The sequence below is a fragment of the Bombus bifarius genome, unplaced genomic scaffold (assembly GCF_011952205.1).
Source record: "Bombus bifarius isolate JDL3187 unplaced genomic scaffold, Bbif_JDL3187 scf7180000007973, whole genome shotgun sequence".
NCBI classification, from domain to species: Eukaryota; Metazoa; Arthropoda; class Insecta; order Hymenoptera; family Apidae; genus Bombus; species Bombus bifarius.
The window spans coordinates 2,275,369-2,300,187 of record NW_022884359.1 but is presented as its reverse complement, the minus strand read 5'-3'; the positions used below and the strand labels follow the sequence as shown (position 1 = coordinate 2,300,187).

Genomic DNA, 24,819 nt, shown 5'->3' with positions numbered 1-24,819 from the left:
AGATAGCATTGATATACCATTGTATTTATTATAGTATTTACGTACTAATTAATCAGTCTAGGTGGTGAAATATTAATTAGCTCTTACGTAAGTAGTACACCACAAGTTACCAATATTTGATGCTATTATTTGCTTATTTTTCTACTTCACGAGTAAAATTTCGCAATTGAAAGCTTGGTATAATGTAACTGTATCGATTGTAATTGTGATTTATCGTTCATATCGTAGGATTTCACGATAAGCAGATTCAGTCACGTGTTGCCAGATGTGCATTTAATCGAGTACTACCCAAAAATTTCGTTTCAATAAATGCAGTTCTACTATAAATCCGAAGCAGATCATGTTTAATACTAAAAACAAAGAACATTACATTAAATTATTTTGAAACAAATCACTCGTCCTATATAAATATTTGTCACTCAAAGATTTAACGTCCAGTTATCTGATGCAAATAATCCAAACTCTTCGGCGAAGCTCTATGAAATCAGTGGAATTCTATCTATGTGAACTTTGGAGACAAACAATGAAAAGTCACTGATTGTTTCCATTATCGATGACTGTTCGTTTGTACAAAAACGGCTCACATTCAGATAAGCGCTAGCCCAGACAAGTTTCAACAGAAATATAACTTTAATTGGCTATTAACTAAAATTCTATTCCGACAAATAGAGCTCTACTATAAATCCGATACAAATCACAATTGATACTCGAATAAATTAAATAATTCTGAAACGAGTTACTCATCACCTACAAGTATTAAACATTCAAAGGGTTGAATCAGCACTTAGCTAATCCAAGTAACCCGAGTCTCCAGCCAACCTCACTCTACTCTACAGAATCTTGTATAGCGATCGTGGCTCGCGGAAAACTCGGTGCAAGAAGTCGGCGTATGTACAAGAAGAGGGTCGGCAGGAACGATCGGGGAGGCGGTGACCAATAAGGTCGGCGGAGAACGGATAAGAGTCCCGGAGTCGGAGAACGATGGACCGCCTCCTGGGCCCGTTCCCCGGGCCCGCCAATAGCTTCGCTCTTTCCTTTTAATATGCGAACACTCGCCGCCGTTCGATCGCCGTTCTCCTAATGAAAAAAACTCACGCTACCTACCGCCTAGGTGTTAGATTTCTGGTCACCGTCGCTGGACATTTCTGCTCGCTTGCGCTACGCCTTTCTTACCCTCGGCTCACGTCGATTCTACTTTGGTTTCCTCCTTTCGATCCTCTTTTTAGGTTATGGCTAACCTTGCGTTTCTCGGGGCATCGTTTATGGGATATCGTGGCGGAGGTTAATTGGAATTAGTGTTTTATAGAATTGTCTAGAAACCGATGAGAGTATGAGTATATGATATTCCGGGAATCGGGGTGCATTAGTTTGTTGGATGTTGGAGGAGCTTCGCGAAGATAATCGTAAATTTGGTAATGTTCTCGTCACGTAATTTCAATTTAAGTTATGACTAAGTCCTGGATCTTGAAACGTTGTTTATGGAGTGTCGTGGTTGAGATTAGTTGGAATTTGCGTCTTGTGGAATTGTTTCGTAGTTGATGACAGGATGAGTAATATTTGAGGGTTTTTGTAGTGGAGTACTAGCTTTGAGGTTGACGAGATTTTGGGAAGATAGCAACTGATTTGGTAGAGTTTGTTGATTAGTCATTTTGTTTTAAGTATAATTGCTATTGTTTCATTTTTCTCGTCTTTCCGTCTGCACTATTTCATCGAACTCTGTGAGGAATTGACCCTATAGGACCGTAATGTTTGCATGATCCTGTATACGAGGCAGATCAGTTGCATCCAAAGTACACGGCTTGGGCTGCAGATACGGGCCGAGTGTCGGACGTACTACAGGAAGGAGCCTAGGTGGATGTAGCACACGTGGACGTAGAGGAATGGCGAACGTAAATGTACGAGGACGATCGCAGACAACGAGCAGAAAAAGGGGGAGGAACAGGGGGACAAGGGGGTCAAAGTCGTGACCACGGTGTCGAGCTGGAAAAATGCAAAAAGGCGCCACCGTAACCTGAACAGAGACCACCGTATCACGTGACTCCCCTTCTTCTTTTGTTTTTTCCTCGAATTATTTCGGTCCTCTGCTTTCATTTCGTATGGCTCTTAGGTCTTACCCTCTTTGTTTAATTTCGTGTATTTTATAGTAGAATTTTTGAAAGTTCATTGTCTAAGCCATAAACAGTGGCAACTTTTCATGTATTATGAATTTTAAATATTTCTGTTGATAAACTAGTTTAAAACTTGAAGTTGAGTACTTCATTAAAGTGTGGTGAGTGTTTCGTTCTGAAAGTTAATTTAAAAACAAGTATCGCGTCTATGGAAAATATCTCTGAGTTGAAGTATAGTTTGTCTCTGCGTCGCACATATTTTTCAGATTGAAAAGATCCAAAAATTTCTCAAGCTTCCATCCGTTCTCAGAATTGAGAAATATCGTGATCATCGAATGACAAATCAATAACTACAGTAGTGCTTATTTTGAGAAACTTCAAGTAGTTATTTTTCGGAGCTGTACAGAAGTATCGAGATTGATTAAAAAAATTAAAAATGTAAAAATTCATTGAATCACGAATCTTCTTAATTATCCCGGTACTTGTCCTATAAAGTCGTCGAAAAAATTCCTATAAGAACGAGACTAATAACCGTGTTAGTTTAATAGAGTTACCTAGATAATATACCGTAGGAGTTAACGAAGTAAAACTTGAATAATGAAGATCGTTACGCTTCGTTTCTAGAAACGTCAGATTTTTGGTACGATACAGTCTACAGATTTGAATATTTGTAAAATGTTCTCCTCTATTCTATCAACTCCATCATCTCGATCGTATCCTCACCAATTCATCAACGGTATCCCCACCATTCTTCATTCTTCTCCTCCATTATCTTTATCGTAATTGATCTCGATCGACTACCTAAACATTAACGTGTTAATATCTTCTCCAATCATCGAGTTAACAAATCGATCTCGTCTCTATCAAAAACAAACGAATGAGAAAGAAATCCCTGAACGTACAAGGCGACGATCGTTGCTATTCGCCGCGTGTTAAGATCGATCGCAACGCGTGTAACGACGCATCTCATTAACGCAAGCCGATACGAAGGAGAAGAGGAAGAGGAACCGGTCGAGGAAAGGTTATCAAGACATTATTACGATCCTTATACGCAGGATAATGGCCGATCAGGGAACGTGCTGTTCCCGGATTAACGAAGCTATTATTTGTTGTTTTTGTCGCACGTTCCTGGGATGAGATTCGCGCGTTTGCAAGACCGTTAAGGAGCTCTTCGTTTTATGTTCGAACGTTTTTGCACGGTTGGGTAATCGTATATGGTGATTGGGAAGATGTATTTTATTTTTATCGAGAGATAGTTGATCAGGTTGTTTTATATAATAGCAATTGTAGTCTTGGATCTTTTGTAGAATTTTTACACAATTCAATTTGTGACGGATGAGATCTAGTTAGGATTGTTTTATATCACTGGGACCTTGAAATTCTTGTAGAATATTTTTAATATTTTAAATTCTTGTATAATTTTTATACGAATATAATTTAGAAATTTGATAAATGGTTCGATTAAATTTTCTTTGAATAAATTTTACTTGGATTTTATTGGAACGAATAGAAAATAAAAATGTTCAATTTATAGCCGGAAAGTTCGGTTAGATTCGTTTTACGTAATTTGTAAGATTTTTGTGAATTCAATATGGTAACTAAATTTAACTTAATCAAATGTTAACTAATTTTCACGAGAACAAAGGAAAATATAAAAGATATATAATAGTTTTTAACGATTGATTGATGAAATGTAACAGATAGTTTAAATGTTTATAAAAGTGGACGAGAAGAATGAATAGAAAAGAATAAAATAAAAGTCAACAAGAAGCGGATGAAAAATAAATAGAAATGAACGAATACAACATATTTAATAAGTTGGAGCAGTGCAAGGGTTGGAGAACGCAATAATTTCTGATTCGTAACACAAAGATCTAGCGTTGCTTGCTTCCGATGATTTACTAACCAGATAAGAGAGATAAAAATCAGAATCGAGACTCCATTCCCACGGCGTTCGTGGCTACAAATTATCGAATGCTCCAAGATCCGAGAAATACAGAGATTTGTGATCTGACTGCAAAATCTACACGTGCGCGGTCCCCCTCTGAATCACTATACTAGACACTTTCACCGTGTTCTACCATCGATATCCAAAATGTCGTTACCTACGATTTCTAACACGTTCTCCAAATCGCTTCAAATAATTAAGATAAATACGATAAATATGAACGAAAACGGTCATTGAAAATTTTATTTAAAGAACACGAAAAAAAATAATTAATATGAATTATTAATTCCTGACTTATATTATTGCATCATAGGCGATATCTAATAATTTTACGTTTGAATTACAGTACTGAAATTCTACTCAAATTCTACATAAATTATCTACAACCTATGACTAAAAAGACGACCAATTATTAAAATCTAACACATATAAGCCGTACTCACAGATCGAAGTGGTTGACTATACTTTAAAATTTAACACAATTTTTTAAATCTCGGTTGATTTTATATATTTCTTCGTATCACGTGAATTTTGCGCAATTTTACACTTTTAGATTTCCCATAAGTGCATTAAAGTCCACAATCTATTTATGTAATTTCATCGATTTTCCCTGTTTCGTGGAGTCAACCGATTTGTCAAACAAGCAGCTTAAATAATCCCAAGAGCTCTCCACTATCCTCACTCCTACCACCCAAACGCGGCAAATCTCCTAACCGATCTCCGCCACGCATCGGACATCAACGTCTCAATGAATCCCAAAATCCCCTCCCTCTGGGTCCCCAAAAGCGGCGGCCTCTTACGGTGGTCGAGAAGATTCGGGCCCACGTCCGGGGACACCGCGTGTTCCCTGGCTACCAAGCATGCATACGTATCTGTTAAGTCGACGTAATACCGCGAGCCGCATCATTATGTACTCCATAAGTCTCTGGGTCCTATCGTCTCTCCTCGTCTCGTTGTGTATCCGACTCCTCCGTTGCAAAAAAAAAAAGAAAAAGGAGACCAGAAAAAGAGGTTCAAAGCTGGCAGACATACAGAGCGAGTATAAGGAAAGGGAGGGGAAGAGGGACGGTGAAGGAATATGGGGCCTTCTCGTTGTACCCGGATACAGTACGGGCCCTACAACCCCCACCGCCACCACCTCTGTTACCTATGGGTAGAGTGGTAGGGGGCAGATGCTGATGCTGTAGCACAGTGTAGCGTTTGCCAGAGCAGAGGAAGAGAAAAATGTATGTATGGGCAAGGGAAGGGGATGGAGGAAGGGGATCTCGGTTTTTCGCTCAGGGTCAGAGGCGTACATTAGAGATGGGATCAAGTATATCGCAAATAGGCTCGAATATGACTAGAAAGTTTCGAATAGATATCGTGGTATAGTTATGAAAGTGTATACTGCCCGAAATAGTTAAAGGATCGCTGCTATAAATTGAGAGTTAGGGTTGAGAGTAAATTAGGCAATGTAGTTATGATGTAAATTAGGTAAATGGGCTCAAATATGACTGGAAAGTTTCGAATAGGTAATAAAGCGTATTTATGGGCATATACGCGACTCGATATAATTAAAAGATAGCTAATACGAATTAAGAACTAGGGGCGAGATCGGATATATTGCAAATGAGCTCGAATATGTTTGAAAAGTTTCAAATAGGTTATACGATATAGTTATGAATATGTACTGAATACATATTGAAATTGATCCCATCCTAGCGTACATTAGCTTGATATAGTAGCTTGACGATCGACTGCATTTGTATATGTAGTAGTGTGGCCAACGACAGCACAATTTTCTATCCTGTGCTTAATACAACCGCTTGATCGAGGGTACGCGGCTGACACCGGGGTAACGAGATGTCAATGACGGATTTACGATGCATCCTTCACTCTTCCTGCCCTTTCACATTTCCTCTTTTCTTCTTCTTCTTCCAAGTCTACTTTAATTAGATCATTTTTGTTATTGTCTCTTATTCTTTTGTATCGTCGTTCGATTTTTTCCTTGGACAGGGTGGTTGAGAAATATTTTTATTTTAATATTCCATCTTGAAACATTTGCGTCTTAATATTCAATCTTGATCGGTTACACTAAGAGAACCTTAATCAAGAATAAGTTAAAATGGGGAAGATACCAGGCTTAGAAACGCTAAAGTATAAATCAAGTGTACCTATATCTTTCGTACCTTGGTCAAATCAGTACATTCACACCGAGCATGTAGTAATTTGACAAATTAACATTAGTAGCATATATTCTTCTCCGAAGAACGAAGACGAAGACAAATTGTTGATTAGGCAAGAAAGAGAACGTATTGCCGAGAACAGATGCATATATCAAAGAAGGGATTATACCTCTAGTAAGAAAAAATGAAGTTTTTATTGAGATATAGAGGAAATTGTAAGGTATTCTCGACTGCATCGATTAATCAATTATAAAGTGTGACTTTTACGATTTAAAATTAATTAAAAGAATACTCGGAAAGATTTCAATAATTTACATAGAATATTCTTTGACCATATTTTTCTTTTTTTCTTTTCAGAAAAAATCTTATTTTATTATATTTAATTAGTACACGCTTTTTCTTACCTAAAACTTCTGAAATCCTTTAGAACCTAATTAAACGAATATAACATCACGCGTGTCCAAGAATTCAAGTCTGTCCAATGTTTAAAAATTGTATTACTGCATTTAAAACTAACAAATGTCTCGTGACTCGTGAATAGAAATATATCTTATAATTTTAACTTCGAACCCTCGCTTAATCTGCAATTCCACCCCGCATAACTGCGAGCATATAGAAAACTAAAGCCGAATAGTATAGTAGAACCAAATGTCGTAGAATAAACGGCCTTGACCAGGCAATATATTTAGACCTGTCAGAAAATTACAATGAAATTCATATCGAAATCCATATTTATCCTTCAAACTCGGCCACGTGAACGCGACTTCGTCACCATAGTGATATAGAGAGCAGAATGCTCGCGTGAATATTGCATGAGAGGGTCTTCTCTATTCGCGCTTACTGTTACACGAACGATCCAGATTTGGGGAAGTTGGATAGGCGACGGCCAATTTTGTAAGGCCTCGTGTCGCGTTTGGTAATCCGGAAGTGATTACACTACGACGTATCGGCGACGCGACATTTATTCACGACGTACATAGAATATCCGATCGGTTAAAACGGCAGATGGACCTCGAGTAGCGACGTTCCACGAGAACGAGAAGGTCGAGAAAGAGTTTTCGCGTGGCTTTTTTGCGCAACGGAATCCTCTATTTATGCCGATCGACGTTGACGACCGTGGCTTTTGCCACGTGCCTCTTCCTCACCTTGTTTTATTTTATTTCGCTCGTTTATTTTTTCGTGTCTCGTAGTTTGAAGTATTAGATATCGGGTATTTTTATGCATACGTGTACTTTCTAATATCTTCAGGGATATTGACATATACAGTGAATTATAAATTAATCGCATATTGATAAACTTATAGCTTAGTTAGAATAACCTTGTTGGAATACACCATCTGTTTTTTGAAAATTGAACAGTAATCGCATTACGTGGATAACGTAATTGACAAATTTATAAAAAATGGACTCGATCAATTCCGCTTCTAAGATGCTCACGTATCAATAAGAAATAAGAAAATCAAAATCCATCTTTGATAATTGCCTGTTATTTTACTATATAACAATGGTCTGTTTGGCTGGAAAAGCAAAGATTATACATTACAAAATTATATTTTTATTGAATATGAAATATAATTGACACACTATGCGACGACAAATCAATATATCTACATAGATTGAACTGCAACATGTAGAACATACAACGATCATCTTTCCTATACTTATTTTCTATCAGTAGAATCTCTACCTTCATGTTCGACATAATTCATTTGAAATATTAAAAAATACATGTCTTTTTAACTAATTAATTCCTATCGTAATGAGATACAGGAATAACAATGATAATTGGACCTAGAACGTCGTTTTAAATGATCATAAACGCCTGTATCTTTGCAGATCCGACGAGGATGATCCTAGCGGATGTAAATATAGAAGGCTGGAGAACGAGAATGTACAGGACAAAGAAAGATTTGCGAGGTGAGTGTCAGGCTCGACGTAACTTGCATGCTGTTCGCCTTACGATAAATGAGAGGGGTCGGTGAACGGGTTAAACGTCTCCCCTTTTTTTTTCGTTGGAAAAATGCGTCCTTTCCTGAGCCAAGGGATTTTTGCGAGTAGACCATTTGCATACCGAACATAGAGCACTTGTTCTCTGGAAATTTTCAACTAGAAATCTGCTGATGAACAGAAGTATTATATTAGTGGGATTTAAATAATGTTAGGCGAGCTTTAGAAATTAACAAATTTTTAATTTAAAAACAAGGATTGGTATTTAGTAAAATTTCTGTTAGCTTATTAGAATTTTCTATGTGATTCCATCAGCAAAAAAATGTTGTCTTTTATAAAAGAACGTTTAATAAGCCTCTTAATTAAAATTCTATCAATGCATTCTGATGGAATTCTGACATCGATTTATTTAAAAAAAAGTACTTATTTGGTACTTTCTTCTGCTGTGCGAAGCTTCGTACACTTAGTTCTAAGACTCAGAAACGCCAAAAAAGCTGAAACTATCCAAGAGCAACTAGTTCCCTCTGTTTTATAACAATCTATATTTGCGTTTGATAAAAGTATTAAGTAAGAGAGAAGCACAATATAACCAGTGTATATATAATGTAAAAAAACTTGAGATTATCGAAGCAGTTCGTCTCCTTGGTTTCGTAATATCTTTATTTCGGCTTGACGAAAGTATTAAGAAAGAGAGAAGCAGAGACAAAGGGAGGACAAGTCTCCTTCCTGATACTGATGGAGGAGGGCATTGTTAATTCGTCTCACGAAATCCTGGGCCAATATGTTCCACCGGTACACCCTGTACATGGCCAGCCAAGTACGAAGATACATACATACCTACATGATACCCGCCAATGTGAGTCGATAGCGGAATGGGAAGCCCTCCAGGCTGCTCCAGCGTGGGAACACGGGCCACTTATACGCGCGCAGCGTTCGCATAAGTCCCGTCCGCGGCGAAGACACCGAGGATCTCGATCTTGCGACGCGATACCACCGTTGACACGCCAGGATCCATCGAAATGATATACGACGAGCGATCGATATTATGCCGAACTGTTTGACTACAGGAGTGCTGTTGCGTTTCAGGAATAACAGATGGGTTCTGATGAGTTTGGCTCTGTTTGCGTATACATACATACACGTAGAAAGGTGAAAAATGAATTGTGTTAGAAAAGAGGATGATAGATATTACGTCAGACTTCTCGTCTAGAGAAGCGTTGTAAATTTTCAAGAATGGGTATTGATGGAATTTTGGAAGAGAGAGATCGATATAGGTTGGTTAAGATTTGAACATGTTTGTAGATGCAAGGTTGAGTATAAATTGTATTGGGGGAAAAGGTGGTAGGTTCAGGCACATAGACAATAGAAGCGTCGTTGGTTTTAAAAAGTAACATACGTTTCATATATAATAAATTGGTTGATATATGGGGTTGTTTGAATTAGGTTCGAGCATGTTTGCATGCAGGACGGAGGTTGAAAATGAAGGTTGAGATGGATATATCAAATCTCTCGACACAGCAACTCTTTAGATCTCAAATCCTTCAACTCTATACCCTCGTTCTTCAATTCAAATCTCCCACGCCAACTACAAACTTGTTCTTCAGCAGCAATTTTTCCAAAGGAGAAACTACTCTTCGCTCAGAGAACAAAACGAAAGTTTACTTTCAGAAAAAAAAAAAAAAGGAAGAAAAATCAAAACTACCACCTACAACTGACTGAAGTTCTAAAGAAGACATAACTTCCGTTCGAAAGAACTGGATGCAGCATCACCATCGCAAATTCTCGATGCAAGGGTATACTCGCGGTGGACAGACCTTCGTCTGTAACCGCGAATTTGCGTCGGAACCGCTGTATTTTACATTCGCCCCGGCACCGGGGCAAACTAGGGGGCTGTAGTGATTGTAGGCATGGGCCACTGTACGTACGCGTTTCATGGAAAAGTTGCGGCGGCGGCGATGTCGCGGCCGCTCGGATACCTCACTTTTAACGTAATAACGCAATTACCGCCTCCCGCCGCAAGGCGTACAACCCTCTTATCCTCCTTCACCCGGTGAAACAGGCCCGTCCACCCGCCTCCACCGCCATTTTCTTCCTTTCGTTGAGTTTCTCCTCGGTTTTCGGCGGCAAGGTCACCGCGATAAACCGCGAAATCCGCGATGAGGTTAGTTTCTAGTTGGTTTCTCCGTCGGGAATTTTTTAAGAGAATTTTTTAAGACCGTATAATTAAAGAGAATTAAAGGATTTTTACATATAATCGTTCCTTCTTTCTTTCTTTTTTTCTCTTCGTTTGTTTGTCGGATAAGAATTTTTAATACTGGAATTAGTGGGAATGCGGATGTTTGTGCATTTACAGGAATCTCAAAATGCTGAAAATGCGCAGAGTGTATACGATACGCAAAAATAGAAATGTTGTACTTGCTGTGATATCTAGTTGATGAAATATATTTCCGTTGAAGTTTCATTTCTTTGGTTACATTTACAAAAATGCGAATTTATAGAAACTGTTGTCGTTGTCTAGCGGTAACTGAATGGTAATTAAAAGCGCGTGAAACGGAAGAAATGGAGGGAATCGAGTGAGGAGCGATGAAGAAGATGAAGGGAGAAGAGATGGTTAGAGAAGGAGGAAAAGAAGAAATAAAAAGAAAAGGATAAAAAGAAAAGCATATATTGATAATATGAATATAATATAAATAGGTATGTTCGTATTATGAACTATCGATACTTGTTTATGAACAGTTTCTTTACAACATTTCCATTTAAAAAGACAGAAATTCGAAAGAATCATGACGGCATTTATAGAAAGCAGACAACGTTTTGAGATGCACTTTCGATGGAAGTCATCGACACGATACGATCTTTCCGACCGCACGGAGATAGTACAGAAATATTTGAACTATGAAAATATAAATGAAGATTCGCCGATGGAAATGATTTTGCGAGCTGGTTATAGTCATTAGATCCTGACGGTCTTCCATTACCCGTAATGTCAGGCCTGTTCCTGCCAAGCATAATGGAATTATAAGACGATCTGCTCGTACAGTTAATGGCGGTCAATGACAAAACGAATAAAGAGTCGAGGGAACCTAAAAATGAAGAACAAGAGTTTTAAAATGTCGTTAACCTCCTGTAACCAGATTTTCCTTTGCTTATAAAAAGAAGAATAAATCATCTCTCGTTATGATTTTTAATAATCAAAATAAATAACCATTTAGGTTGTGCTTCTTTATTTATGTCCATCAAGATAAAAATATGAAATTAATGAAAAAATGAACAAATATAAAATTACGAATAACCACTTAGCATAGTGGAATCAACTTCTGTGTACATTTATAGAGTCTCGTACAGGATTGAATTAATAACAATTGACGTTTTATACCCAATAATTACTACAATATTATCTCATTAAAAAAATTATTCTATCATGTTTAAAGAGTACTATTACTTGAAAAGATTATTATATATGCATGTGCAAGGTTAAAAAAGGACTATTGGAAAGATCATTGGTTGACTTACGGTTGCACAGCAGTAAACCCAAGACAGGAGAAAATTTATCGTTCGACACTGGCCGAGATTATAACATCTTCGTTCGTAAATGATTTAAAGGGCACTCAACGGGTCGCATATTCGACGTGAAATTGCCTATTCCGATGTTCTATTATTTTATGAGCCGGTTTATGTTTGCACGAACTTCAGACACGACTGCTGGCGACCCTTTTCTTCTTAATCGCAATCTTTTCTTTTCTAAAACTATTTAAAATTGGTTGTGTTATCGGTGCTTGAAAGAGAATTCAAAATTATTCAAATGGCAAAGAAGAATTGGTATAATTACACGAACTAATTAGACACTGACATTTGCGTTTTCCGTTCAATCATGGTGCCCTATTTTGCCAGATAACGTTGAACCGTAACCATTTTATCAGCAGGACCAAACATGATACTGATTTTTTTTTAAATATAGAATTCCAAGAAAACGTTATTACAGATATTCCCCAATTAATCCATTTTGTTTACTAAACACTATATCATATCATTCGCTGTTCTTAGGAAAATACGTCAGAATTAAATATCTTTATCTACTTAATTATTTTATCATACAGATGTTCTTAAAGTTACATGAAACCTACGTTTCAGCAATAAATTTATTTTTATATTTATCATGAGATAGTAAACATGTAAAATGTACATAACAGGACGAATTTTAAATTAGTAGAAGTACCATTTTCACTCTAATGTCGTCTTTATCATCGAAATCCTAATCCTGAGAGAATTAATCCTCAACGATGAAAAATTGTTAAGTACCGTCTTCATTTTGTTACCAGTCGAATTATCCAGTTTCCAATAGTAGAAAAGGACAGTTGATCGAAAATTCTTAACCATAAAAGAATTAACGCCAAGGGAAAAAAGGGCGCGAAATTATCATTCTCGCTCGAACATCGTCGTCAAATCTCCAACGAATAAGAGAAAGAGAAGGAAGAAAAAAAATCGAACTTCCGCGAAACGAATATTCAGAGCCATTAAGCATTCGGAATATTAAGATTTGGCATAAATCAATCGGTGTCTACAGCTCGTTAGCATACGTCCACGGCCGGAATATATTCCATAACGAATAGGATCGCATTAAACGTTCTTCGATCGATTCATAATTCATTTCATTGTTCGAACAGGAGGGTGTACGTAAGTTCTATCGACACGCCGGCGGACTCGATCGTTAGACGAATCCATAATTCACATACGGACATTGTCATTTATAGGATTGCCTCGTAATACCGAGCGTATCGATGATGACTCGAAACGATCTCCTACGCGATCTCCTTTCCTACCGTATCTATACGTGAATTTCTCTATGTATATGTTTGCAGGTGTATGTTCGCGTGTGTCGAGGAACTCGTTTTTTCCCCCTTAGAACGATTTTATGTGTGCGGTACGTGCATTTCAGTGCCGACTTTGTATCATCGTAATGCACAGATCGATATACTGGGTGGTAGCTTTTTTGCTATACCTCTTTGGCTGCTCTGATGCTTCAAATGAATATTTTGCAGGCTTTGAAGTAGTACAGCTAATGATTACCGTATGACAAGTTTAGAGGAAAACCGTTACAAACGACAAAATCGTTGATCCTGTAATCTACACCTGCTTCTACACCTGTAGAAATGAATAATGTAGGTTTTGAAACCGTACACTCTTCATAACACTGTGTGTGTGACGAGTTTAGAGGAAAAATGGTACAAATCACGAAATCCTTGATTCTTTAACACCACACCTGTACTACCGAACATAATTATTATTCGAGTGAGTTGAAAAGTAGGCAGCTCGACTTTAGTTCTTGGTAGTCTTAGTATTTCTTCCGTCTTTCATTTTTGAAGGACACGAATAAATCGTGATCGAAGTACGTCAAATTAACGCGATCGATGCAAAGCTATGACAAAAATGACCGATCTTTCAACATTTGAGAGAACTTGAAAAATTCTCTAACTTATAAGAATGTAAAATATAAAATCGTGTTAACGCGTACATACTAACGATATTGAAATTGAATACATTTTTTTTTATTCACTTGAAAGTTGATGACGAAATTAACATCACGTTGAAACGTTAAAATAATACATTCAAAATTTTCTTTTTTACTCTTAACTTTTTCATGACTAGGAATTTACTTTTCAAATCCTAAAAGCAGAAGACACATGAAAATTGAAAAACACTCGAAACATAGGAAAATTGAATCGCAAAGGGACTCACCGTAAAACATAAGCAACATTTGATCTACCCACCCTGTATAGCGTTCGCTGGACCCACGGAGCGAGCGGGCAACTTCGGAACGTCTGACCCTTGACCCAGGAGGTTCCCTCCGTCCTGCTCTCGTTGGATCGCGTTCCTCTTCTGCCCCTTCCTCCTCTTGTGTTCTTCTACCGTCCTGCACGGTACAGACTCTGCTTTATACTTGCGCTTTAAGCGTCCTGGCCTCTTTTAAATAGCGGCCCTTGCGCTGCTTCGACTTCGAGGCCCCACGTCGTCGAGGGCAGCGTTACCGATTCCAGCCGACAACTCTTTCTACGAAATGGATGGGAGAAAGCGCTGAAAAGTTCGGATATATGTAGAATATAGAAGCTACCGAGATTTGACTGATTTTGGCGTATGACGAAAGAAAGCCTCTTTTTTTTTCTTGAGAATTCAGGCGTGAGGAAGTCAAAAGTTAAATGATTTGAAATTGGTGGGATACGAGGAAGGGATTTCGTTCTTTATGGAGATTGTGAGTAAGCCGACGAAAATGGAGGATTTGGAGAAATCGTCGGTCTTTTTGAAAATTGGCAGAAGAGGAAGATTGCTTTGGGTTTCTATAGTATTGCAATTGATATGTTTTATTACTGTTCGTGGCATGGAAAATCGTAGAATTAAGCAAAGTTATGCAAATTGTAGGAATCTTCTGAAATGCTTTCTTCTTTCTTGAGGAAATGTTGCGTTAGGGAAATTCACAGAGCATACTCTAGAATATGTTTTAATAGAATTTTCTGGAAAAGTTGTTGAACTTTCTGAAAATGAGAGCAGGCGAAAGATTCTTTCAATCTCCTGTGATTTAGATAGATATTAGCATTCGCTGTATGAATATTCATAAAATAAATTTGTTGTCTCTTAATTTTATAGAAGCATTGCCAAATTTCCGGTATTCTTAGCCTTTCTAAAAATGGAAGAAAAAGAAATTGAAACATTTGTGGTGCTATCGAGGAAGAGACCCAATAATTATAGCTTCCCAGTTATATTTCACACTAAACTACCTTAAAATCGAGGATTTGGTGTCTTCAAAACCACAGAGTATGTGAAACTAATTACGTTACAATAGAAGTGCTATCGCCGGCTTGGTCAGAGCAAGCTTTTGTACATGGAACAAACTGGAGAACAATTTTTCTGGTGCGAGGTCGCTGTGTTTCAGACGGGGTGGACGTCCTGGACGCGGAACTTAACGAGAGGTCAATGTTCACGACACGAAGACATCAGCCTCACGTCAACTTCAGCAATATTTCACTCGAGAGTCTCTTTGTCCGATCGACAAAAAATTCCAACTGCTCCTCCTTAAAAAATTTAGTAAACCGTAGTAAAACGTTGAACAGAACACAAGTTCTTCAAACTATTTTCGTTGAAATTAGAACAAGACAACATTAGAACTTTACGTATGAAACGAGAAATTAAATCTAGCTAAACTCTTCATAGATATATATCATTCGCATAGAGGTTTTAATAAAAAGATTCGTAAAAGATCTATAAATATAAAGAGGTTAAAAGAATTATGTAACTAGAAATATTAAATAAACTGCAACAAAGAAAAGAAGCATCGTAAATTAAAACTACTTTCCTTGAAATCGAGAAGAGTCCTTACATATAAAATAAAAAATCAATTACAGCTAAAGTTTTCATCCAAAGACGTTCAAAGAATTAAATAAAGATACATAGAGTTTAAAAAATTCAATAAACTATAGCAAAAAAGTTTAAGAAAAAGCATGGTGAACTAAATGAAATTAGTTTCGACGAAATTTCAGATATGAAACGAAAAATTAATTACAACAATACTTTTTACAGATATAATGGGTTATAAGTCAGACATAAAGATTACAACAATTAAATGAAAAAATATAACTAGAGTTAAATTATAATAGTCAGGTAAATATCATCCCCAATCACGTTGGATACGATGAAAAAAGAGTAAGAGTTGATCGAATCTAGAGTCGGTTTGCACGAGGGAGAACGAAAGCTGGGAATCTGAAAGTGGAATAAGCACGGGGTAATAGTTCCTGATGGACCTGGAACGAGATGGAGGGTCTTATCTCGCGAGTAGACACAAAAGGAAGTTCTCTACCCCATAGCTGAGAGAGAGTCGCGATAGTTGAGCCAAGGAGAGAAACATCCCGGATACACCCGGGTCTAGAAAATAAACGAGTTCATTCATGTATTTCAAATTGCCTTTAATCTTCCGCAGTGTGCCTCTTCTATCCACCGAGAAACGACCTTGGTTACTTAATAAGAGGGAAGTCGTGCTCGGAAATTCTCACATTTGATATGAAGCTTTGCAATTTTTATAAGTCTACGTACATTATGGAATTTTTATTATTATTATTTTGCTTCATATTAGCAGCGAGGAATGAGAAAAATTTTATTTTAAGGGAAAATTCATATTGCGGAATTTTGATAAATCAATTTCATAGAATTTTTCCTATTTCATTCTTATTATTTCTTTTATATTAGTAGTAGAAAATGAGAAGAATCGTGTTTGAAGAAAGAAATTATCTTAAAGATTCTTTCGTTGTATATTCGTAATCTTCGCTTTGAAATTCTCATAAATCAATTTTATTGAATTTTTACTATCTTGCTTTTTTATTTTAATTGAAAAGTCACCCTGAAAAGTTCTCAGACGTACTCTCGTTTCTTCTTTCTCGATTTCTAATCGTAAATACCACGTTAACCTAGTCCTCCAAAATTCATAATAAAACATGTCCCCTAATTTCTGTGTTACATATTTTTCTTACTGATAATGATTACTTACAATGTTATAAACACGTATCTATCTATATTTTGCAATGAGCTTAGTATGAACATAGAATCTCAAGAAATGGATAAAACAGGGGATGTTTCCAATAAATTTCATACGTTTCATTCTCGCGACGTTGAAAGTCGTTTGTTGCTCGTCCTTGTTGTGTGGTACGTTCGACTGAAATTATCAGGAATTAAATGCCATTAAATTTACGATTGCTCGCCGACAATTACCGGTCTATAGAAAGCGGAGAAAAGACGCGCGCCGTTATTCGCGCCGGTTACCCTCTGGTAGCGGTAATAACAGGGGAGGCCTGAAATTGTGGTTTCACCCGATACCCCTTTTCTCGATGGGAGCATCGTTTCAGAATTTATTGGCTGCATTGATCACTAGTACCCTTATCAATGACGTCGCCAATCAATGGAAACGCACGTCCCATCCGTGAATAGTTTTCTTAATGTTCCACGCACACTCGTGCTTCCATTATGGAAGCAGATGTATGCATATGCATATCGTATTTTTGAATTGTAGAAATCTCTCTCTAGATCTCTCTTCTTTTCTTTATATTGATGGACGCGTTTTGAAAGATTTGCTGAATAGAAGTTTAAGGGTAAACAGCTTTTTTTAGCTTAAACATTTTTCAGTTTTTTTTTTAATTTCCAATCATTTAAAGGATTTGGGGATGACATAGTTCTCTTGAGACATTAAGACTTTTAATACCTTTTTTTTTTGGATTTTTTAATTCGGAATAGTTTGCAGATTTTATGAACGAAAGTCTTAAGGATGATTAATCTTCTTAAGTCCGAACTTTTTAACGTCTCTTTGTACTCCTGATTAAATGAACTAATAAGCGCTGACATGTTGCGTTACGCTTTTCAATCATCCAACCACGACGACTCGTGCGTTAAAGTCTCCTCTGTCTATCCATTATCCGCACGTTTCACCGCCTGAAAATCGCACAATACAGAGCGGCGTGGTATTCGTATCTTGCACCTCTAAATCATGGAAACGAACCACACGCATACGATTGGCGTCATGCGTTTCCATAATCGACGGAATCGTATTCACGGTCAAGTTTCTTTTGCAATCGCATAACAGAACGCTGGAAGGGGCGTGTGCTAAGGATACTGGGATTAATTTCGTGCTTGTGTATAGGTGGAGAAATTTTTTGTTGGCTCATATTTATTAATAATTGAGTTTTGAAATAGTAACGTTAGTTTTACTTAATTAAGATATTAATAGAAATTAGCTTGTCATTTTATTTCTATATTAAAGAAAGATCTAGATTTTTGTTTATTAAAATTTCATAAGCATCTGGAGTACATTTTCGTCACGAAAAAAGAAAAAAATCGATACATTTGATGTATCTATCTATCGTTCAGCGAACTATGCAATTACCTTGGTTTTGTCTTGCGTCTTACTGTAGGGAGAATCATTGCGAAATTGAACGGCGGCGGCGGAACAAGATGACCGCCTATATTACCGAATTGTCCGACATGGTGCCGACGTGTTCAGCCCTCGCCAGGAAACCGGACAAATTGACCATACTCAGGATGGCGGTCGCCCACATGAGAAATCTCAGAGGTAAGTCCCTTTCTTATCTCCTATTGTTTTTCGTATTTGAAGAAAATAAAGGGGACGCTAAGGACGATGATAATACGAAACAATTGGAAAATTTCTTAAATTCTTTTGATAATTTTCTAGCATTTTCTTACGCTGATAAACATTTATTGAAAATTTCAATCCAACCAAATAGCCTGGTTTATGATCAAATCCAATGTTTTATTACTGTTCCAGGTTTTTAAAAAATTCACAAAAATGTCGAAACACTTGTTGAATTCTCGTTTACATTACACGATCATTAAGTCAGACGTTGTAAAGGTTTTTCAGGAAAAATAAAAATTTGTTTCGTAAACAGTCATTAGCAAAATTTCGCTCAAAGCGTAAATAATATTAATTGTAATTATAAATTTCGTCACGTTTCTCTTACTCAATATCATACTATAGATATTTTTATATAAAAACGTTAAAAAAATCCGGGCGATATTTGTTGCGACTGTTTATAATGATTCTTATCGTATTTTGTAATTTCTTGTTCAACTTATGAATCATGGAAGATAAAGGTTAGTTTACAACATCTTCTGCAGGATATTAATGGTCCCTGACTCGCTCGATATTTCCAACCTTTCATATCGATAGCTGCGAAAGAATCGAATAAGCTGTACGGAGCGTAATTCAATCGGTCCGAGTCAAAGCTTAAAGATCGCGTTGCCAAAGTTATTTTACTGCTCGTGACGGATAACTCAAACATCGACGATGCTTAATCGTCACGTCCCGCATTGAACTACTTTGTTTCTTATCGGACAGCCAGTTACTCGTTGAAAATTTTTATTTTCCTGTGTAACAATTCTGTAACTTGTGTTTATTTGAAAAATAGTGTCATCAAAAAAATAATTGACTACTAAAACCACTTTTGACAATGAATTATTATTCTATATGATATTATTGTAATTGAAATAATATAACAAAAATTAGTAGATAGATACAATTACATCTTTATCCGAATGAAAGTAAACATCAATATTGCAAAAGTTTCTTCAGGTTCTTGATATTAGGTTGCTACCTAATACACTAAAAACATTAAAAATAATTCTGATTCACTGAATAATCCAACTAAAATCTACTCTACTCCTACCAACCAAGAGAACCATCCATCCCATCGTAACTACACTTGCAGATACTCGAGAAGTCCAATTTTGAAGCTATCACTCCGAAACTCCAGCTGAAACAATTATCCTAAAAGAACAATGCCTGTATACGCTATTTCCAATAACACACCAAAGGTATTAAAAATGATTCTAATTCACCAAACAACGCGATCAAAACCTACTCTACTCTTGTTAACCAAGAAGACCATCCAACCCATCAATCTTCATCGCCAAAAGAAACACTAAGAACAATCAACCTTAAAAATATACTTTCAGATTACTCTACAGTAACTTTTACAGTCCAGTTTGAAACTGAACCTCCCATTCGGAATACAATCATTCTGAAAGAACCACAACGTCTTCATAATACAAGAAGTCAGAGTAAGCAAGGGGATGTCGCTTGCGGCACGGACACACTGGGTTCTTTCTTTACTCGCGTCTCTTTCTCCGCGGAGAAAATTCATCCGGCCGAGTCGCACCGGAACGGTCGTAATTCACCGACGGTTTCGTCGTGTGCTGGGTCATATCGAATGCAGAAAGCGCGATATATGCTTCCGGTGCAAGAATGGGTGGAGTTGCCCCGTCGGCTATCCCTTTAGCCCCGGCTCCCTTCTATGATGCGTGCACACACGCGTTCGTTCATACGACCTCTCTTTACCTCTTACTCTGTCTCTCTTTCTCCTCGTTTTGTTGGTGGATCGGTGTGCGTGCCGTGATTCCAGCTAAGTATTGGTGGTGCGTCGCATTGTTTATAGCCACTTCTCCTCTTTCCCGACAACGCGGCCGCTGAATACAAATTGCTCGAACCGGAGAGCTTCTCTCCTGTTCTTGCCTCGTTGCCTGTCTCTCTATACAATCTTTACCTACTGGGAGGAGAGAGGCGATCGCCTCCGGGATACGTAGCTCGTTCGCGCGCGTACACGCACCCACCCTTCGGCCAGGACGCGGTGCATCTACGGTGAGACGTCCAAGAGACGCTTTTCTACGGAGTTTTCCTGCTCTTCTTATTTTTTTTTTTTTTTATTTGTTTGTTTGTTGGTTTATTGAACCAATATATTTTTCGATAGTTTTGATAAACCAATACACATTTACAGAAAACCTTGTTCGATTCCAATTGACGTGTAGAGTTTCCTTGCTCTTTCTCTTTCCTTCTCTTGCTATTTTATGTACCAGTATATGTTTTACTGGTTTTACTAAACCAATACACTTTACCGAAGGTTTTATTCAATTTTGATTGATGGTTTGATACGTTCGAACCTGATGACGTCAAATTACGTCTTCTAATAACAGGCCACAGTTGACGTAAAAGTACGTGTTCTCGTAACAAACTACAATTGACGTAACATTACTTCTTTTTGTATGGTATTACTTATTGTAGCTAACGTAGAATTAAGATTGGCGTAAGTTGTTGTAGGTTACACCTGGCGTAACATTACGCCGCTTCGTAAAACGTAGCGGGTTATCATTGACGTAATATTACGTTTCTTCGAAAGTTATAACTGATACACGTTAACGTAGAATTACATCCTTTCGCAAAATATAGTTAATTAACACCGATGTAAAATTACATTGCACTATGAGGTACGAAGAATGAAAAGATTCAAAGTATGTAATACTAGTAACAAAAGTGTGTCTAGTTAGTAGTTTGTAGCGAAAGAAATTTAAACACAAATAGGTGTTAATGATTGATTTCTCTTGAAGTTTTATTTTTACTGGGTGATTGGCGATTTACTAATAAGAATTATTTCTGTGAATCGATAGATCGTATCAGCTTCCGGTGTCTGTGTCCCATACTGTATAGGAATTAAATTCCAATGAAACTTAACAATGATCAGAACAACAATTCTAACAAATAGAATCTAAATTCCTTCCATTCCGTTTCTAATAACTACCACAGAGAAACACGTACTTAAGTTACTGAATGGCTTCATCGGTGAATGGGTTACATTATCAATCATAAATTTACTCTTCGGTATCCTTCTACTAAACGTCATCATCGTTTCTTTCACTTTACACTCCATCATCAATTACTCCATCATTCGACCTATCAAAAGATGTGTCAAACACAATCAATATCTTTTCCTTTATCAATCCAACCATAAGTCCTCAATTTTAGTATCGAACTCTCTCAGAACTTCATCGCGTATTTTCCTCTTCAACAATTCAATCGAAACATTCCACAGTCCATCCATCTATTCGCTTAAACATATTTCAGCATAATCAACATTATTCCCTTATGAACTTTGAATCATAAGAACAGAACCACAGATGCTCGATTCTAGTATTCAATTTTTCCAACACCTCGCAACGTGCTTTCCTCTTCAACAAGCCCGTATAAATAAAAACGCTAGCCCGTACACATAAAATGAAGATGAAAGGCGTACTAAAACCACCTCTAGGAACATGTTTCGCTAGATAGGTCAAGGGGAGCATCCGCGTCTTCTTTCGATGGAAGGAAACCGAGTAGAATCACGGCGGCATTAATGTCCATCGAAAGACCGTTCCTCTACGTGGAAGGTAATGGTAACGAAGGTCAGCCGGGGTCTTCCATAGATCTTGTTTGGAAGTCGTTAAAGTACCTCTTCCCGGAATTTCTCCGTATATCGGGGTAAAGATCGCATCGCGACCCTCTCTCTCTTGTTGTTTCTTTCTTTCTCCTTCTACCGCTTCATGCTCGCGGGATCCTGTCCGCTTTGCAATTCCGATCTTGCACCTCGATAGTTACCTACGCTGCCGAGTTGCCCCGTCCTCATTTTTGGTACCACGCTTCTTCCTTCTCCCTTCCTCTTTTGCTTGTTCCCCTCCGTCTCTTGCTTTAAGTTGGCGCTTCTTGTTGAATTTAAAAGATTTTGTCGTTTAATGTTGTCCTCGAAGGTCTGCGAAGGAAGACGCTTTTTGTAGTTCGTCTCGTATAAATGTTGGGTCGCGGGTAAATTATTATTCGCCGAAGCAAGAAATAAAGCATAGAAACGAGCCGCTTATTTGCCAAATCGACGAACTCAACAAAATAGAAGGTAGAGAAAATTGGTGAAATTGATGTAAGATAAGAGTGCTTAGAATTTCAAAGATAGCAAAAAGCGGAGTTTATCGCTTTGAGCTGTGAACAGTAATACGTAATTTAGCTCTGGAAAGATTGTCACTCTGGACGACACAATCGTCTCATGTTTTTTCTCTCTGAACTCTGATTCTTATTATAATTCTCTCTCCATTCTTCAATGATTCGAATCAGAGATTTAGCAACGAGTTAAAGATTTCACATGTGTGATACTAGTTCTTGCAATTTCCAAATGGTGTCTCAGTTTGTTTGTTAGAAGTATTCTAGCATAAACATTAGTTTTCAGTTTTCTGATTAAATTCTTTAAAGTCTAATTGAACCTGTCTTTTACATGATTTCTTAGTCTCATGGTTTTGATGAAAAATATATCGAGGGAAATAACGCGACGAGATTTGAGGCAGCTTGAAGAAGTTCTTAAGTGGGTCTTATAGTAGTCTTATGTGGGCCAATGACCCTCTGTAGAATTATAAGCGGCATGTGATAGATGAGGTGAATATTATGTGATTAGTATATGCTGTAAAATAAAATGATTTAACTGTTCCTGAACATATTCTGATCTGTTTTTAATTGCTCGTATTAATAATGAAGTATTAATAGCTCGCGTGTAATCGTCTGAATTTGGAACTACATTTGATTCCTTTTGTACCAGTTACGTCGAATATCGTAGGATTCAACTATTACAATTTTTAATAAGAAAAGGACATTTCATTCGAGTGGACACACTTCGAAAAAGAACGCCCGATCTACACATGGAGAAGTAGTGGCACGTATCCATGGACAAGCATTCGTTTCGCTTGAAAAATGTTGCTCGTTACACGTGCATTCGATGTCGAACGACCAGGTAGATCCCTCGATCGATACGGACCATTTACATCAAGCGCGATATAAAAGTTCAATCTTCGTCAAAGAAAAAACACGTGCCTTAAAGGAACAACTAATTTTCTCTTTCGAAAGGCTAATTCTAAGGTTAAAGTTACACCAATCCTTCAATACCGAAAATCAATATCTTCATTAACTAAGAATAATTCCAAATCCAATACGCTTTGTTTCTTTAAACAAAACACTTCTATTAAGAAAATCTTAGTTATAGTAATAAATTAATTTCACGAATAAAATTGGAAATAAAATTAAGTAATTTTACAATAAATACACTACAATCTACAGTCACAAATGTGCTGCAAATTTATAAATAAAAATACAGATAAAGTAAATTTATACAAATCAAAAATATAAGTCACTTGAATACTTTCTTTGATTAATAATTAGGTTGTTCCAAAAGTTTCTTTCGTTTTATAAGGAAATAATAGATGCAGAATATTTTTTGTTTTATATTATTTCATTGAATTATATATGATCCATTTTGTTCGAATAGAACAAAAAATGTTGCCCACCCATTATTTCCTTATAAAACGAAAGCAACTTTTGGGACAACCTAATACGATTAATTAAAAGCCATAGAAAAGAAGGATACAAATTCTTTGGCAGGAACAGGAAACACCAGCTCAGATGGTGCGTACAAGCCCTCGTTTTTAACCGATCAAGAGCTGAAGCACCTGATTCTGGAGGCGGCGGATGGCTTCCTCTTCGTCGTGAACTGCACCAGCGGCATGATCATCTACGTATCCGATTCCGTGGCGCCTGTTTTGAATTACACTCAAAACGATTGGTACGGCACCAGCCTCTATTCACAGGTCCATCCGGACGATACAGAAAAAGTGAAGGAACAACTGAGCGGTGCCGAACCGGAAAACGGAGGCAGGGTACTTGACTTGAAAACAGGAACAGTGAAAAAAGAGGGACAATGTAAGTATATCTTCTCTTGCTAACTACAACAAATTTCTCAAAAAAAACCATAGTTTATATCTACAACCTCATTTAAATTGCTACATTAAAATTCCATTTATACGAACCTGAAAAACAATTCATATAATAACAGTTCAGACAAGTGAATTCAATTAATCGATGATAATTCATTTAATCAAACAATAGGTAAAATCTCATTGAAACAAACGGAGTTCTATTGTATGTTCTAAAACAAAACCATCCATAAATACACTAAAATCCTCCAGATCCCATAATCGGTACAAACAATATATTAATTAATAATAAAATACAATGAAATATAATATCAATATTATAATAATAAACTCTTAATTAATATCCGTAGCATCGATGAGACTGTGCATGGGCTCGAGGAGAGGGTTTATCTGTCGCATGAAAGTTGGGAACATGCAGACGACTGGCGACATGGCTGCCGCCCATGGTCTCCACCACGTGAAGCAGAGGAACTCTCTCGGTCCTCCAGCTCGCGATGGTCAAAATTACGCCGTAGTTCATTGTACAGGGTACATCAAAAGCTGGCCCCCAAACG

General features: G+C 37.2%; 1 protein-coding gene across 7 annotated transcripts in view; it reads left to right on the top strand.

Moving 5' to 3' along the window:
- LOC117215941 (aryl hydrocarbon receptor nuclear translocator homolog) overlaps positions 1 to 24,819 on the top strand; it is a 47,001-nt gene that overhangs the window by 17,005 nt on the left and 5,177 nt on the right. For 5 of the 7 annotated variants that reach the window (XM_033462523.1, XM_033462517.1, XM_033462507.1 and 2 more), the window contains 4 exons: positions 8,057 to 8,137; positions 18,109 to 18,269; positions 23,934 to 24,251; positions 24,616 to 24,819. In XM_033462523.1, the coding sequence (XP_033318414.1) occupies positions 8,057 to 8,137; positions 18,109 to 18,269; positions 23,934 to 24,251; positions 24,616 to 24,819 (764 nt within the window). The remainder of the gene's footprint in view (positions 1 to 8,056; positions 8,138 to 18,108; positions 18,270 to 23,933; positions 24,252 to 24,615) is intronic. The other 2 variants (XM_033462510.1, XM_033462502.1) reach the window with 1 other exon arrangement.